Source organism: Mercenaria mercenaria, chromosome 11 (genome assembly GCF_021730395.1).
Source record: "Mercenaria mercenaria strain notata chromosome 11, MADL_Memer_1, whole genome shotgun sequence".
Lineage (NCBI taxonomy): Eukaryota > Metazoa > Mollusca > Bivalvia > Venerida > Veneridae > Mercenaria > Mercenaria mercenaria.
This window is the reverse complement of record NC_069371.1, coordinates 61,692,523-61,710,939: the sequence shown is the minus strand read 5'-3', so window position 1 is coordinate 61,710,939 and position 18,417 is coordinate 61,692,523. Positions and strand designations below refer to the sequence as shown.

Below are 18,417 nucleotides of genomic sequence, written 5' to 3'. Positions count from 1 at the left end.
AAGCAAAACTATCCAATCCAAAAACACAGACTGTCAAAAATGTATGTGAAAGGTAAATAATTACACAGATAAACCTTTAAAGCATTTGATCCGAGTGATAATCGGAAACGAAAACAATCCCAGTGTAACAATTCATGCTGTGAAAGGAAGCAACATAGCGAAAAACACAATCGTCAAAGATAAGTCAATAAAATATAAAAACAGAATTATAGTAATCCGATTTGTTTACAATCATATGTTACTAATCTGGCAGAATTTTAACTACCGGCAAAAAAACATCAGATGGTATTACGGAACCACATGGCGAGTAACATGTGGCAAGAATTATTGATAAAACAAATACTGCAGTTCTCTGAAACACATATCTAAATAATTACACACAATCTACAAAAATTACAGGTTAATTCAGGAATATGAAAAGAAGTAATTTTTCTGTTATGGAAGCAGTTTTGCCCTGAAAGAGATGTTTCAACCTAACTTCAGAGATTTATGGACTAAATGATGTAATAAAGAAGATATGGAATGCCTTGGGAATGAAAACACTCTATCAGAAAGTCATCTATAAAAGATGGTTAGACAACAAGAATGGGGTGGACAGATGGGGAAACAAATAGACGAACAAAAAATGAGCAAATAAATAAATAAATAAACAAATAAATAAATAAATGATCATGTCACTCATAAAACATCACTCATAAAGCAGAAGTGCTTATGGGTGGGCTTCTACCCAAGTAAGAAATAGGGAAGTAAAATCAATAGGGAAGTACTGTAACCTACATGTACATGTACAAGTCATCTTAAAATACAGGTAAAATGTGATAAAACTTTAAAACTACTTACATGATTATTAAGGTATGGGTGATAAAGAACAGAAAGGCCACCGTTAGGAACCTCAGTTCGAATTTTCATCTCTGCGCAAACTTCACCCGAATAATACATTCCAACACTGATGCAAAAGGAAGGCTAATTTTCCAAGAGCAATCCAGCATCTTAGGACGAAAAACTATAACAGTAATTATCACACTTGATTAAAAAGGTCCAAACACCGAAAAAATCCTTCTATGGTAATTACGTCTATTTGGAAAATTAGCACCAAAACGTGTCAAAGTCGCATAAAATATGTCTTTGTAATCAAATCAAGAGTCAACTGACAATAACTGTGAAATCTCGCACAAACACGCCACGGATGTATACAATCCCGAACTACCCAATAATACCAATATATATAATGTAATCAAACAATCAACGGTAAATGGTGTTCCTGGTTAATTCCATTAATGGTTTTTCTTTACTAGTTGGTGGCTTTGTCGACCCACTGAATTCGTACAGGTGGCATTAAATCTGTCAATATATAAACAAAAACCTGAATGCAGGTAAAATTCCCTCTCCGATTGTCCTGTTTGTTTGTTGCAATGTCACGTTATCCCATTAACTTGTGTAATTATATTTATCAGCTGGTCCTCTATCACTTTTTATCCCAGTTTTGTAATCCGTCTGCTGCTGTTTTATAAAGTATGCCAGTTATTTTATCGTTAAAGGCAAAAAGATCGCCTGACTGTTAAAGGACATAACTGAATGACTTTTAACTCTCAAGTAGTTGTTTGACAACAAGTTCATTTATCCGGCTAGTTTGCACCTTTTATAAAAGGCGACCCTCCATTTTCGTTTTTTTGTCCAACAACTATAATCATCTACACGAGTTTGTGTCCTGTTTACATTCAATAGCTTATGTAACGATAAATAAAAAGAACAGCTTGATTCGGGATAAACTGTTAAATAATGAGAAAAAAGTTTATACGACTGGAATATTGCTTGACGTTAAACAATATTATTCAAAGTGGCTCAAATAGAAGTCTGCCTAGCATCAAGCTATTGATTGCCCATAACATCCTGGGTGACGCTAAAGTCATAAAGCTTGTTACGTTCGTACAAATGTATAAATGGACACAAATAAAAGGCAAAGCCCGCAGGTCTATGAAGTCGGAATTATCTAGGATTTCCATATACATAACTGCTTAACGATACTTGAACTAGTTGCCAATAGAGAAAAAAGGCCTATAATCACTCAACGATTTATAAATTAGGTAATTTGTAAACAAGATGCGAGCTTACTTAATTCTATCTTCCTAGAATAACATCAAATTAACAAAAGTGAAGAGAAAACTTCTATTATATATGGAAATCTAATAATGCCTGAGATATTTTATAAAAAAAAATTGCATGATATTTAGAAAAAAAATTGTCTTATTAAAAGAGGCAAATATATCTATACTGGGAGGGATATCTCTAAGATATCATAATGATATACCTTTATTGGGAGAGAAGTCTTTGATACCATAATAACTTGATGATATCTATATTGGGAGAGATAACTCTAAGATATCATAATAACTTGATGATATCTATATTGGGAGAGATAACTCTAATATATCATAATAACTTGATGATATCTATATTGGGAGAGATAACTCTAAGATATCATAATAATTCAATGATACCTTTATTGGGAGGAATAACTCTTTGATATCATAAATTACTCAATGATATCTATATTGGGAATGATATTTTGAAATTCAAATAACTTGATGGAATCTATCACATGGTAAAACAACTGATGCCTTTATTTGGTAAATTTTAACTAGAGTTTATCAATTTTTGTTTTCTGGATAAAAATCATGCACTTATTTATTAATATTTGAATTATTATATTAAGTAAACTAATCTATTTTGTCCCTAGTCAGTTGTTGTTCAAATAATGTATCGTATATTGAATAAAACAACAGTTCTATCTAACAAAATATCTTACCTTACGTTGAATAAAATATTTGTTTTATCTACTAGATATTTTAGACAGAATAAAATGATGGTTTTATCTAACTGACTTGATAATTGATACCTTTTATGGGATAAAAATATACCTCTGTTTAATATTTCATATTATGGGATATAAAATTCTTTTGACTGATATCTTCCATGGAATAAAATGATATCAGTCCATGTGACTGATAATTCTAACATGGTAAGGGGCATTGTAGAGAAATAATAACTTTTAGGGGTTGTTGGGAAATTAAAGTATTGCTGAAAAATTAGAAAATTATTAATCACTACAAAATATGTACTCTTCTTGTGCTCATTTCCTTTTATGCCCATTTATTCAAAGTTTTACTTTGTCCACCAACTGTAAAACATTGAGTGACAAATAATTCTTTCTACAAGCGGTTTATTATGACATATCCATTAATCATCTCAAACTAAACTGAAATATCCACATATAACTAACAGACACGAACATATACATATAGCACTTAAAAGCTATCGCTTATTCTTAAAGCTTTGTCTAGCGGAGAATTGTCCCAGTAGACTGTAAACCCACAGAATAGACCCTTAACAGGCAATAGTCTTCATACATTCTGACACCGTCTTCCAAGTAATAAACAATTTCTCAGTAAAGACCGGATAAATAAAGGCAACATGCGAATTCATTCATCTGAAATTGTGAAACCATATTTGACAGAGTTACTCTCCCAAGAGACGTTTGGGACATAAAACAGGCTATGAACTTCATGCAACAGAACCTAACGAGAAAGATGGTAGCGCCGATAGACGTGTGAAATACGTCCAGGGAAATTTTGGATTATGTCCGCAGGATAGTGTTCCAAAATTTTTTCCCTGCATTTTTTTTCCATGAAAGTATCCGTAAGGGCACGTGGCTTGCTGTCTGAAATTTAACTTCAAAAGAATTTTGTATCCAAGTCACGACAGCAAAGAATGTGTCACATAATTATTCTTGAATGGACACTATTTTACAGAATATTACAAAAACAAAAAGAACCTTTCTCGTCTTCACTTATTGAGTGACCTTTTGAGAAGGTAGATTATTGCGTCAAACCCAGAAAAACCTCCATGTTAAACAGTCACTGCACCATATCCGTGGTCACCCAGCTTTAGCTCGCAATTATGTTTGTTAACAAGCCTGGAAACTAATCAAAATATTTCTATAGCATTTTATCCCTGTTCTTTCTTTATAATATATTATACTTTCTTACAATGAATATACAACTAATGAATTTGCCCAAAAGCAACTGACATACCAAGCCATAAAACTGATGAAAAAATATCACTGGAGAAATACTGGGATATTTCTAGTTAATTAGTCAAACAGAATCAAATTCTTCTGCACGAATCTCAGATCAGTGGAATCAGTAACCACAATCTTAAGACATTTTAAGAGCAATAAGATCTCAGACAGAAACAAAATCAGATTTGTACAGATTTATCTCTATGAAAAAGACATCAACCCCAGTCCCCAACTTTTCCCATGCTGAAGCAAAGGCCTGTTTTTTCGAGGTTGTTTTGTAAATGGCAGATTTTTCTTCCATTAGAAAACCAAGGAGCTCTCTGTTCATAGGCAGGCACAAACTAGAACCATCTATCTTCCATAAGCCAGATAAATCCAGGCTTCCTCACAACAAAGTATCTCATGTTCAAAAGCACATGATTCAACTTAGTCAGTGACCTTAACTTCTCAAGCTGTTCTGTGACAAATTGGTACTTCATTCAATGACTGTACAGATTTACCAGGAATTCAAAGATAGACCATTTATTTAACTAATAAGTAGGAATTTATTGCCTTGTATTTATCACTGAGAAATAAATTGGGAGTATCCTAAAATGAGGAAGTGAGGTATGCTTCTATCAAAATGTCAAATTCCTGCTAAATTTTCAGATATACTGGGTAATTCTGGTAGACTGTTAACATAGATATAAATATTGCACGTTTTATCACTAGGGTTTATTATACCGTGTTCAGACTACGTTTTTAATCGTACATTAACTTGGGTTTTTTTTTTAAACTCGTTTGTGTCCACACTATATGTGGTGTTAAACGTGAATTTTGCAAAGGTCAAGTAGTTTCTGTAATGTAGCATTAAAACTACCCCGGGAGGTGGTTTTAATACTACCTTTAAAAGTAATGCTACATTATTTTACAAATGTGAACGCAAATGTGGGTTATAACTGGTTTTACAATCCCAAATCCACAGATTTTACCTTTTGGAGGAAGAATACCATGTGTTTCTCTTTTGTATCAAACAATTGATGCTGTGGCTGGCAAAAGTAATTGGACTGTTGTTGAAACAAAAACATTAAATTGCGATATGGAGTCATGCCGATGCTCAAAATGGACAATAGATGGAATGAACAGAAATTCTTAGATGAACACAGAAGTTTAAATATTGATGACTCCTTCTTGTTTTTGTTAGCCTCAATTCTTTGTAACCTTTTTTGCTTATTGCAAGATATTTGTTAACTTCCAACATTGCATGTATGTACATTTAAACCACATTTCTTTGCCTAGTGTGGACGCAAAATAAATTATATTTTGATGGGTTTTGAATTTCAAATACCAATTATAGCCAATTAGTGCCTAATAAAAATAAAACCGTTCTGCTAGTGTGAACACGGTATTAGTCACATACTGATGGGCTTACTGTCATGTTGGGCTTGTTGTTATGCTGAGCTTTTCAAGTTACATACATTGTCAATTTGAGCTTACTGTCCTGTCAAGGTCAATGTCATGTTCAGCTTATTATCACATTGAGCTCAATGTCATGTTGAGCTTATTATCTAGTTGAGCTAATTATGATGCTGAGCTTATTATCTAGTTGAACTCAATGTCATGCTGAGCTTACTGTCATGTTGAGCTCTCTATCATGCTGAGCTAAATTGTCATCTTGAACTATCATGTTGAGCTCAATGTCATATTGAGCTTACTGTCATGTCAGCTCAGTCGGTGAGAATTCTTGAAGCTTATTGATCGAGTGTAATGCTCTAGTCTGGAAAAATAACAGTACTGATGTTTTCCGAGGAGGTAGGATGGTGAAACTGGGGTTTTGAACCTATAAATTCAGGAGTAATCTGTGCTGATATATTTAAACTTGACACTGGAGGAAAACCTTTAACACTCTCAATTCCAAACCTTATGTAAAACATTACTAGCTTCATACAATGCGCCTACAGTCCAGAAAGTTTCAAACTCTGTACCCTCCAGACTGGGTGGTAATGCACCTTATCATACTCAACAACAGCTGGAATAAATACAATCCCAACATAACAACCATGACATGTTTAGACAGAAATTTATAACAATTTGCACTGAATCATTTTATGACTTGATTAGATCAATTTGATCATCTCCAATTTCCTATAATTTGGGTTTATTTACTGTTCTTTGGAACAATATTGAATTTTTGTGTCTTTGTAAACAATCCTTGCTTTATTGATTAGAAAAATAAACACATGTTGCAGATGCTGGGTTTGATTTTCTGTTTAGGATTGCATAAAATTACAATCTATATATATAGATATTTGAGCACCTGAAACATTTACACACAAAATTAAGAGAATTATTTTTGTGAGGCTGATATGAAAAGAATAAGTTCCAGTATCTAGACCATTTGAATTATAATGTCGGGTACCATTAAAACATCATGAATGTAAGTTCATAATGAATCATTATATTATATTCTACTATATTTGGATATATTTTCATATATTCTAAATATATATAAATATAGTCTTTAAGTGAGATTTACAGGCATTTTGTGATTAAACAATAAAATCAATAAAATGTATGTTATATTTGCCTTACAGTAAATGTTGAAGATGAATTTCATTTTAATTTATTTCTTCATGAAATCCCGAAATCCTTCATTGTCCTTATTTTCAATGGACATTTCTGGGCAAAACATCAAGATTCATAAACCACTGGTGGCTTTTACTGTAAATGTTGGAAATAAAAAGAAATCACATGGATCTTATAAATAGAATTTGTTACCTAAATGCAAAAAGGAGGTAACTGCTTCTTTCAATTATTGCAACTGTCAACTTTTTGCGCTAAGTTGAATGAAATTATTGTGTCTTGAGCCTATGATGATCTGCGTATGTTCATTATATGTAATTGCCATCATTTTTGTACATTTAAATGGCCATCGTTGAACAGCTATTATCTGATAACGGATAATCAATACAGGACATGATCCGGTTATGAATAATTAATATTTAATAATTATCTTTATATATCTTGCCAATAACTGATTCTGATATCTTTAAATAGAACTGATGTTGCAAAAATGTTATAGTGTATAACAATTTCAAAGGCTATTCAGTAATTTTGCTGTTTGATATCAATCAAAAAATATTTCTATATATGCCATGACAAAACCAACATAGTGCGACTTGGCGACAAGCATGGATCCAGATCAGCATGTGCATCCGGGCAGTCTGGTCAGGATCCATGCTGTTCACTTTCAAAGGCTATTGCAATTAGAGAAACTGTTAGCGAACAGCATGGATCCTGACCAGACTGCGCTGGTCTGGATCCATGCTGGTCACAAATGCACTATGTTGGCTTTCTCATGGTGTGGCTCATACTGTTTCTTTTATTATCTCTTGGACACAATTACATGTCATTATGGTAACTTTACAGCTATTAATGTTGGAGAAAACCCCAAGTTGCCTGTCCCAGCATCCTAAAGAACCCTACACCTTAAGAAAGGTTAAACAAACCATCATGAGCAGCGGCGAAGAGCAAGTGATTTGATGTCAGCCACCTTAACCATATGTATATGGTGTATTGAATGGAGGGTATGAAATCCCCATAAATACATTTTACTTTTATATATCCTTCAGTTGAAGCCTGAAGTTGTGTTGCAGATATGAAAACTGAAAGTTTCAGAAGAGATACAAAAACTGCAAGTTCCCAAACAGATATGACAACAGACGTCAGAAAGCTATGTACAGACAATAAGAAGATGACAACCAGCTGACAATATGTTCTTTCTTCTTTTAAATGGTATGAAATCTAAAGATGAACAAACCCCAACAGAAATGTGTATAGATTCTGTCATGCAATGTGTGTGTGCGTGCGTGCATGTGTGTTACAGAACTATCTTTACTATAGGTCAGAGACCACCAATTCAAAGAAGTACAGTATCAGGTAATGTGTAGTCTGTTGTGACTGCTCAGTAATGTAAACAAACCCAAGAAGTGAGTTTTCCTGAAGCTGAACCTTATCATACATTTGAAAAATATTTGCTACATCTGATACGTGCTGAAAAAGGTTTCCTGAACTGGACTTCTCCCACAATGCCAATTTAACTATATAAACAGGGGGACAAAATCATTATTCATGTGACAAAATACTCAAAAAAAGTATCACTGTTCATACGTCTTTCATCCATTATTTTGTTGGAACTTAGATAGTTTTTGAAAAAAAAAAAACTTTTGATTTCTGGAAGAATATCTTAATGGAAGGCTATGGAAAAACAATTGGTGGTTTCTGACCTATACAAATTTTTTATTTTATTAACTATTTAACCAAAAGTCTGTAACAAATCTTACTTTCATAGAATAGATTTTTCATGCTGATTTATAAACAATAAATCTTTCAGACAGCACAGCAAATGCAACCTTTAAGTGGGAAGTTATTGACAGAATGTTTCAATCAATGAAGTGTAAGTGCTGTGTCTTTAATAATTTATGGAAAACATCAAAGGATCTTGATACCATCATATGTTTGCATAGATATGTTACAGTTTGTTTTCTCTTAAATAATTAAAACAGGTGTCAGAGAACTATAAATACTCTCTTTGTAAGTCATCAAAAATTAATCTGACTTTCATGGTAAATGAACATCAGAAGTTACTTGTAACATTATGGTATTTTTTATTATCTAATGCATCTTTTTTTAAATCAATTACTCATAAAATTTCTTCTCTGTAAGCAATTAATATAACTGTTAACTCATAATTTATAAGCAGACTTTACGGTGGAATAAACATACATGTTTTATTTTTATATTTATGAATTTATATATTTATGGGCTTAATGCCATTTTTCAATTAACAAATTAATTTAGTGCATTAACTGGGTTCAGTTAACCTTCCCAGAATTCCTGGCAGGGTTTTTTCTAGCTAATTTGGGAACATAGCCTATACCTCCAAAATTGGGAATTTTGATGCGTAAATGTTCTGAATTGGGAAATACTTAGTCCCATAGGATATAGTAAGGATGTGTTTAAGCACTTTCTCATACACTTGTTTCACATTGTACAACCTCTTTAACATACTTCCATTACAAAATTGTCCATAATTTGGTCAATGTTGTGCGATTTTGATATGTTTTTCAGAATGCAGATTGGGAATTTTTGCACTCATTTTGGGAAAAAAACATACTTTTTGGCATTGGGAATAGAGCCGAATAACGGCTATAAAAACGGCCGGAAAAAAAACCCTGCCTGGATTCTGTATTGTTAATTATCCGCTCTAGTCAAAGAAACTGGCATGTTCCTCATAAGCTTCACATGAGGTGGACAAACATCTTCAAATGTAAATAAAATGTCTTTTGCAGTTTTCCAGTTGCCATGGAAACGTTTTGCTGTGCATTGACATCAAACAGGCCCATCAAACATGTTTTTTTCTTCTTTTATCATTTTCAAATATATCTTAATATTCTATCTTTTTTCATCCCAAAACATGTTAGAAGGTTATATGGACACTTTGTTTTTAACCTTTAGCCTGCTGGCAGCAATTGTATCTGCCTTTGCGACCAGTGCAGACCAAGATCAGCCTGCACATCCGTGCAGTCTGATCATGGTCTGCACTGTTCGCTATTCAGTCAGTAAATTTTCAGTGAACACCCCTTTGAATAATAAATGGTACTGCCCAAATTGAATGATGGACCAGTCCATTTTAGAAATTTAGCAGGCTAAGGGTTAAATAACTGTTTTACATTCAATTGAAATGTTCTAAGAAGTATTCAAGCATGATTTCATTGCGACTGGTACTTTTTTTATAACATATTCTCTTCTTTAATCCTTTTTTATGCTGAACACAACTGATTCTGCCTTTGCGACCAGTGTAGATCATGATCAGACTGCACATATGTGCAGTCTGATCATGATCTACACTGGTCGCCATTCAGTCAGTATTTTTTTTGGTAAGCACCTCTTTTAACAGTTAATGGTACTGTCCAAATTGAAAGATGGACAAGTTCATTACAGAAATTTAGCAGGGTAAGGGTTTAACATGACACCTCCAGTGAGCAAACACCTCTCTATACAGACAGATGGTTTCTTGTCCAATTAGAAAAAAATCTTAGTAAATTAATTAACCTCTCCACTGCAAGAATCTCTAAGCAACATACATAGTTTCAGTTTCCTTAATAGTTGTGCTCATCGTACTGTTTATAAACGGGGACTTTTGCGAACTGTAACCTGTATTATACTAAAGGTCTCTAAAAACAACTTTACGGAAAAGACCCATCAAACAGTAGACAGGTTGCTCTCTGTATTACAAACAGACAATTTTGAAGTAGATTTATGGACCCGACAGATAAACCCAGATCAAATGAAGACACTAAACACTATATGACTAACATGTATAGACAAATCATTTACGAAAACATCATATTTCAATATTTCTGTCAAAGTTTATCATAAGAACCTATACCCGGTGTCGCCATTTTAATTGCATCTTGTAAGAGCTGACTAAATATTTATAGATATCAAATGTAAACAATCAAATATTGACTGGAATATTAAATGGCGTACTTGAAAGCATAGTGGCTTTAGAGTTAAAAGTAAATGAAAAAAAGACGAGATCATTAAAAACTAAACATGTACATTGTAAGACGTTCAAGTAGGAGGGGCGCAGTGTACATTGCAAATTCTTATGTTTAAGAAAAGAACTTTTGTACGCTTCAATTTAAAAATAAAGATCAGTTTCATTTAAACAGTTCTGTTTGATTTATTTAGGGGAACAAAAAAAGGTCTACTATGATCAATATTAGACATGTATGTTTTATTGATTTTTTAAAAAATGAAAGTTTGTAATTACCTCCCTTATGTTCAATATGAAAGTATTTTTAAGTTTGTTTTCACTTCAATATAATTTCTAGTTTTACATTTCCGTTATTTCAACAATCAGAACCAAACTGTATGTTATTTCAGAACATCAATATTTACTTGTGAAGCAAAGATGGGTTAAAGGGAAGTAATAATAATTTTATTTTACAAACTGAACTTCAACTAAATACCATCGACAAAAATTAATGTTATACAACTGTTCTAATATTAATTCATATCATTCCTTTATTAAATGCCAAGATATTTGAGCCGTGCCGTAAGAAAACCAACATAGTGCGTTTGCGACCAGCATGGATCCAGACCAGCCTGCGCATCCACGCAGTCTGCTCAGGATCCATGCTGTTCACTTTCAAAGTCTATTGCAATTAGAGAAACTGTAAGCGAACAGCATGGATCCTGACCAGACTGCGCAGATGAGCAGGCTGGTCTGGATCCATGCTGGTCGCAAAGCCACTGTGTTGGTTTTCTCATGGCACGGCTCATATTTAAACCACTTTTAAAGATCTTTAAACATGATTTAAATATCAGCATGTGCTGTGGGGGCGGCCTCAGATTTTAAAGATGAAAATTTAAATGCTGATATTGTTAGCAATAAAGAAGATAAAGGAGATTTTGTGTAGCAATGTCAAAATGTCATAAATGCTGTGGAAAGACCTTGACACTTTTGTGACCTAAGGCAATTAAAATGATGACAGCCATTTGTATACAGAAGCAGTTAAAGACAAATAATTAACAATAATAAACACAAAAACGTCTTTAACTTTCTGTGTTTAACATTTTGTAAAATGCTTATAAATATTCTTGAATGTTAAATAACATGTCCACAACATTCGTTTTGTGCTATACATTTAAAAAAATCATATAAATAATTACAACAATTTAATACTTCACAACAACAATTACATAATAATGTTCAGGAATTTTAACATTTTTTTGTTTTGTAGAACATTAACATTGTCAATTCTATTTGTTTTGCACATGCTGCTGTTGGCAAAAGTGCAGACATTAGGTGATTATTGAATGGTTATAGCCCCATATTTTAGAAAACAAAACAACAACACCATCAAATCATAGAAAGAAAGGGTTATTTTACATGAATATTGAACGGCATATAAAACATATATATTACTCTACTAAACATCTGTCAATTTACCCACTTAGCTCAGTAGGTAAGAGCATTGGTCTACGAAATCGCTGGGTCGTGAGTTCGATCCTCGGGCGGTGCGTATGTTCTCCGTGACTATTTGATAAACGACATTGTATCTGAAATCATTAGTCCTCCATCTCTGATTCATGTGGGGAAGTTGGCAGTTACTTGCGGAGAACAGGTTTGTACTGGTACAGAATCCAGGAACACTGGTTAGGTTAACTGTCCACCGTTACATGACTGAAATACTGTTGAAAAACAGCGTTAAACCCAAAACAAACAAATTGCATAAAAGGGGCCTCACTTTCTGACAGTCCAACACCTTTAAAAACTGTTATTTATCTTTGTTTTAATGCATCTGCAATAATGTCCCAGTGCTGAAATTTCACAAAACTAGATGGAACTTAGTTATCAGTAATTGTTGTTTTTTTATTTCTTTACAAATGGTATTCAGTTTTTTTAATGGGGGACAACTTTTCGAGAATGTTTTAAGTATCTAGTAATATGGGACAGTACGGCAGAATAACTGCAATGGACAGGTAGATTGTTGGTCAAGATGTTGTTTGTTTACCAAATATTTATGTGTTTTGATGATACCCATTTTAGTCATACTAGGGTTTTGCATGTTTCGGTGTGGGTTTGAACTGAGGTTAAATTAGCCCAAACCATGAATTTCCATGCCCAGAATCAAACAACACTAAATAAAGTAGATAATCAATTAAAGACTGCCGTTTCACATAAATTTTTGAATTACAGTTAAAAAGTTACCAATATTGAAATGAATATAATATTATATGAGCCGCGCCATGAGAAAAACAAACATAGTGCATTTGCGACCAGCATGGATCCAGATCAGCCTGCGCTTAAGTCAAGATCCATGCTGTTCGATAATGGTTTCTCTAATTGCAAAAGGTTTTGAAAGCGAACAGCATGGATCCTGACCAAACTGCATGGATGAGCAGGCTGGTCTGGATCCATGCTGGTCGCAAATGCACGATGTTGGTTTTCTCATATATTTAGAAAGACGGTTGACAATCTTCTCCTCCCCTTTAATACAACAAAGGTTTAAAACAATGGTTATCTGTAGACAATTTATTATTCATACCTACTCCATTGTAATTATTGGACCACTATTATATCAGGCAGAATTTTATATGCCATATAGATAATAAAGGTGGAAATTATCTAAATTCCTTAATGATATATTTGGCATTTAAAGTATATAGCTTCTCACTAAAATGTCAGATAAGTTAAAGAATTCCAAGAGGCAAAATCCTGACATAAAATCAGTTAAATCTGCAGGTAATAAATTTTGTGGTTTTGCCCATGACCTTTCAATGCTTGTTTGCTGGCGTTCAAGCCTGAAATCTTCAAAAATTAGTCCCCCACAAATATTAATGATTTCACAGTATAGACTAGTACCTGCAGAGGTTATAAACTGAGATAGGACACCAGTCTTAGAATACAAGGTTTCAAAAAAGTGCTGAGAAATAACCAGTAAGATGCTGTTACTCTGACACTGGCAAATTGCTAAGTCAAAAAGGGGCATAACTTTGCAAACAAGCGAAATAGCTACAGAACCTATGCATTGCCTATCATTACTATTCAGGGGTCTGCGTGGCCAAGTGGTTAAGGTGACTGTTGACTTCAAATCACTTGACCCTCATTGATGAGGGTTCGAGCCTCACTTGGGGCGTTGAATTCTTCATGTGAGGAAGCCATCCAGCTGGCTTACAGAAGGTCGGTGGTTCTACCCAGGTGCCCACTCGTGAAGAAATAATGCACGGATGGGCACCTGTGGTCTTCCTCCACCATCAAAGCTGAAAAGTCGCCATATATCGGACCTTTAATTGTTTCGGTGGGATGTTAAACCCAACAAAATAAATAAAATAATCAATACTTTTCATCAATGTAAACAAGTGTCTGTTACTATCAGTATAAAACTTTCACAGACTTGAAACTTAAAATAGTTATTTACTATCACAGTCTACACCAGGAGAAACAATCCCCATAACTCTGATTTGAATTTTGACACATTTATGCCCCTTTTTAACTTAAGAATTTTTTGGTTAAAGTTTTTGATAAAGTCAAATATCTCTGTTACTATCAAAGCTTTTGACTTGAAACTTGAAATAATTATTAACTATCACAGTCTACACCAGGAGAAACAATCCCCATAACTCATGATTTGAATTTTGACACATTTATGCCCCTTTTTAACTTTGAATTTTTTTGGTTGAAGTTTTTGATTAAGTCAAATATCTCTGTTACTATCAAAGCTTTTGACTTGAAACTTAGAACAGTTATTTACTATCAAAGTCTACACCAGGAGAAACAATCCCCATAACTCTGATTTTAATTTTGACAGAGTTATGCCCCTTCTTAACTTAGAATTTTTTGGTTAAAGTTTTATATAACGTCCAATAACTCTGTTACTATCAAAGCTATTGACTTGAAACTTAAAATGGTTATTTATTATCAAAGACTGCCCCATAAATAATAATATCCATAAGTCTGATTAGAATTTTGACAGATTTATGCCCTTTTTACTTGTAAAGCTCTAATTCAGAGTCAAGCACTGAGAAAAGTCGAGCGTGCTGTCTTACAGACAGCTCTTGTTAAAATGTACTATAACTGGAGGTGAACATACCCTCACCCCGTCCCCAACCCTTAGGACGACAGTGCACAAACGCTATTACACAGACAATGAAATCATCGCTATAGTTAAAATTATCTTTTCAACTTAAATGGTGTTATATGATTCATTTGCATGTAATGGCATAATAAAACACTAGGATAATACTCAACAGTATTAATTATACCTCAATTCTTGTGAAAATTGGCAATCAGAATCCTTTCATAAGCTGTATCATGCATTAAAAAGAACCTGGCTTTGAGAAGAAAACTAAATTACAATTTTTTGGCAGATAAAAATTATGCTGCACTCTGAGGCATGCCAATAAATCATTTTAGAAATGATGAAGTTTGTAATTAAGAAATTCCATTATTGACAAGGAAAAGTGTTTCAAGGATTAAAATACAGAAATTTTGAGATCCTGCTAGCTGCTATATACCAGGTTAAAAACTGAACATCTAAAAGCACTGCTGTCAAAGACCCACTTGGTGGTGGCATTATCCTCCAAGTTTAAGGAAATGATTTCTGCACTGTCTGAACATATGCTTCACAGCCTTTGTTTTATGCAAGGTATAAAACTGGTACAATGCCACATTGAAAACTCTGCAACAATGTCCTAAAATTGTCCTATATATGACAGTTTTATACATATGCAACAACATCTAAATCTTTTTCTAAAGTGTTATTTCTGTTATAAAATAGTCTCCATAAAATGTAAAAGGTCTTTAAAGCTGGGTCTTTTTTAATTAAAAACAAGCCTTACCAGGTCTTTCCAAACTATGAATGAGTCATTCACATCTTTTAAATTATAAACGAGACACGCCAGGCCTTTAAAAAACTTAAAGAACGAGCCTTGCCAGGTCATTAAAGCTATGAACAAGCCTTGCCAGGTCTTTAAAGCTATAAACAAGCCTTGCCAGGTCTTTAAAGCTATAAACAAGCCTTGCCATGTCTTTCAAAGTATGAATGCGGCATGTTAAGTCTTTAAAACTATAAATGAGCACTGCCAGTTTTTAACACTATCAACAAATCACAATGGGTCTTTAAAACTAGAAATGAGCCTTGCCAGGTCTTTAAAACATTTGTAACATATGGGCAATAGTTGCATTTTATGTAACAGCTTTATTTCTATCTCTATTTTAAATGTAGAAAGGACACTTTTTTGCAGTACATTCCTGTGTATTATATGACAGGTATATCAAACAATTTAATGTGAGATATGTCTCCAAGTGATACAGATTGGTAATTCCTCAAGTAAGTCTTATAAAAGGTTGATAATCTATGGGATTTCGCAAATACAAGTTTTATTGCAAAATGCAAATTTTTATGATGTGAACACCTTGGCAGAATATGTAAATGCTGATATCTTTGCCAATAAATTATTATATAAAGTCATACAAGACATTTCTAATTTCTGATATCAGGGGAAAATAAAGGTTCAATTCAAGGCTTTAGACTCTATTTTATGTAATTTAGCACATTCTCAGACTTATTTTGATTTTCTTTTTGAAACAAGAGTGGGGTCTGAGAGACAGCTGGATCCTCTGCCGCTGTGTTTTACAGCGACAGGAATTATTTATATTGCAGTTGTTTAAAGTTTATCGTTAAATTCCATTCTGTAAATGCGATTTTAGAAATTAGGTGTACTGAAGGGGAGATAAGCTGTTTATGAAACTTTTAAGATTATGGTTCTTGGGCCTCTTTCTAAGATGAATTGACCTCCTCAGAAACCAAGTGGTAGAGCACCCGCTTTGAAAGCCGGAGGTCATGGGTTCGCTCCCTGGCCACATCATACCAAAAACAAGAACAATGTCACTAGTAGCTTCCTTAATGTTTGGCATTCAGATTCAAAGAGGATATTTCTAACACTGTTCAGCCCGGTGTCTTGGTGGGTTATCATGTCACATGTGTACGGCATGATATTTAGTCTGTATGACTGAAAAATGATTTACTCGAGACACACATACTGGGACTCATTGCCTTCTATCATTAATGTCATCTTGCAGTAGTTGCAGAATCATTATGTCATCTTGCAGTATTGCAGAATTATCATTTGAACACAGAGTGTTGTGGACAGACAGCAGACAGACAGTATTTCTGGAATCTACAAAATTTCTGTTGCTCTCTTGAGAATCAGGCAGATTGGCTGCCATGCTCATCTTCCTCCAAAGAAACACACTAATTTCATTGAAGTTGTAGGTATTAAAACGAATGTGTGGGTGTTGATAACTCGTTCAAAACATACAACCAAATTATATCCTTAGAACATAGCGACTCTTCAAGGTGGAGATTTGAACGAGGTAAAATTAAAAATTTTCTTCAAGGAGTGCATGGAGTTCTCATGAGTACGAACAAAGAAAGTCTACTTACTCCATAGGAAGATTAGATACAGACTGAAGAGAAGTCATCATAACAGTATGGAAATTTGTCAGAGCTGCCAAATGAGGTTGGTTCATTTTAAGGTTCCGTTTTGAGAACCGTCAAGAAAGTTCAAGAGTACTTTAAACAGATCGGAACCACTGCCAGAGAAAAATGTTAACTGTATGCAAATACCATTATACTTTAATGAGAGATTTATGAGCAAAAACAAAAAAATCCTGTTGGCATTATTGATACAAATATTGTCATAATAAGCTGCTACCTATAGTGCCAAGAAGTTGTTTTTTGGTAGCTCGCACACCTGGTAATTCTTCAATTTGGCACCTTCAGTGATGATAGAATATAGCATCTATTGTCTAAACAGAATTTGATGCTTGAACAGAAAACTGTCATAACTCGTATTAAATAAAGAAGGAGTTACGACAATTTTCCATTTAGCCTGATGTATAGACTGAAAGACTTAAAAGAGATATGGCTGATCAAAGGGATTGAGCATTTGACCTTTAAACCTGAAAGGTGGGTTAAACAGAATTTTTAACATTTCCAGGATTCCTAACTAATAAGTACAATAGACAAAATTCTAGAAAAATAGTCAGTGTTCAAAACGTTAACTCTGGTTTAAATTTTAAAATTTCACAATGGAGTAGGTCTATTTTCTTAGCAAAATTTTGGTATCATCAGGTTTGTTTTGAAGAGCCCTATCTGCTCATAGTGTTTACAAAAGTTCTATATGGCATTGCTCAGAATTAATTGCTTTTACTTTGCAACACTGACTCTGGCTGACTGTTGGCCATGCTACATGCTTCCGTGAAATTTACCCAACGTGACAGTACTGCTTAGAGCAAATTAAGCTAGTCATAATATTATATTTTCTGCCAGTATTATATGACTACCTCTATTTCTGATTACATAGTATATATAATTTACTGGCATGTTTGTTTGTTTATTATTGTTTATTATTACTTTTTTCCCTGCTGATTTGTAGTGTTAGCGATACCTATTTTAGAACTAAAAAAATTTTGTATATCAAAATTGTCATGCCAGAGAGGGCCCGAAATTGGAAATTAAAGATACTCTTCTCTCCTACTTCTATTCTATTCTATTCTATTCTATGCTTTCTTGATTTTGTTTATAAAACATTTATATAAAATGATCAAAGAAAATAAGGCTTCCAGTTCTTGGCTGTCGAGGTGGCAATTTTTCAGATTATTGGGATGATGCGTAGGTATTGCCAATAGAAGAGAGACAAAGAAAGTGACTGAGAAACTGGGAAAGACGTATGTAGAGCTGTTTTGGAACAATAGCCCGGTAATTGATTTTTTTCAAGCCGAG

General features: G+C 33.7%; 1 protein-coding gene across 14 annotated transcripts in view; it reads right to left on the bottom strand.

Annotated features, from left to right (window-relative positions):
* LOC123531388 (RNA-binding motif, single-stranded-interacting protein 3-like) overlaps positions 1 to 18,417 on the bottom strand; it is a 202,307-nt gene that overhangs the window by 78,431 nt on the left and 105,459 nt on the right. Inside the window, exon 1 of one of the 14 annotated variants that reach the window (XM_045312284.2) lies at positions 841 to 1,595. The exons of the other annotated variants lie outside the window; for them this stretch is intronic. Coding sequence (XP_045168219.1) covers positions 841 to 939 — 99 coding nt within the window. The 5' untranslated portion in view covers positions 940 to 1,595. Of the gene's footprint in view, positions 1 to 840; positions 1,596 to 18,417 lie in introns of those variants that run through there. 14 annotated transcript variants of the gene reach the window in all.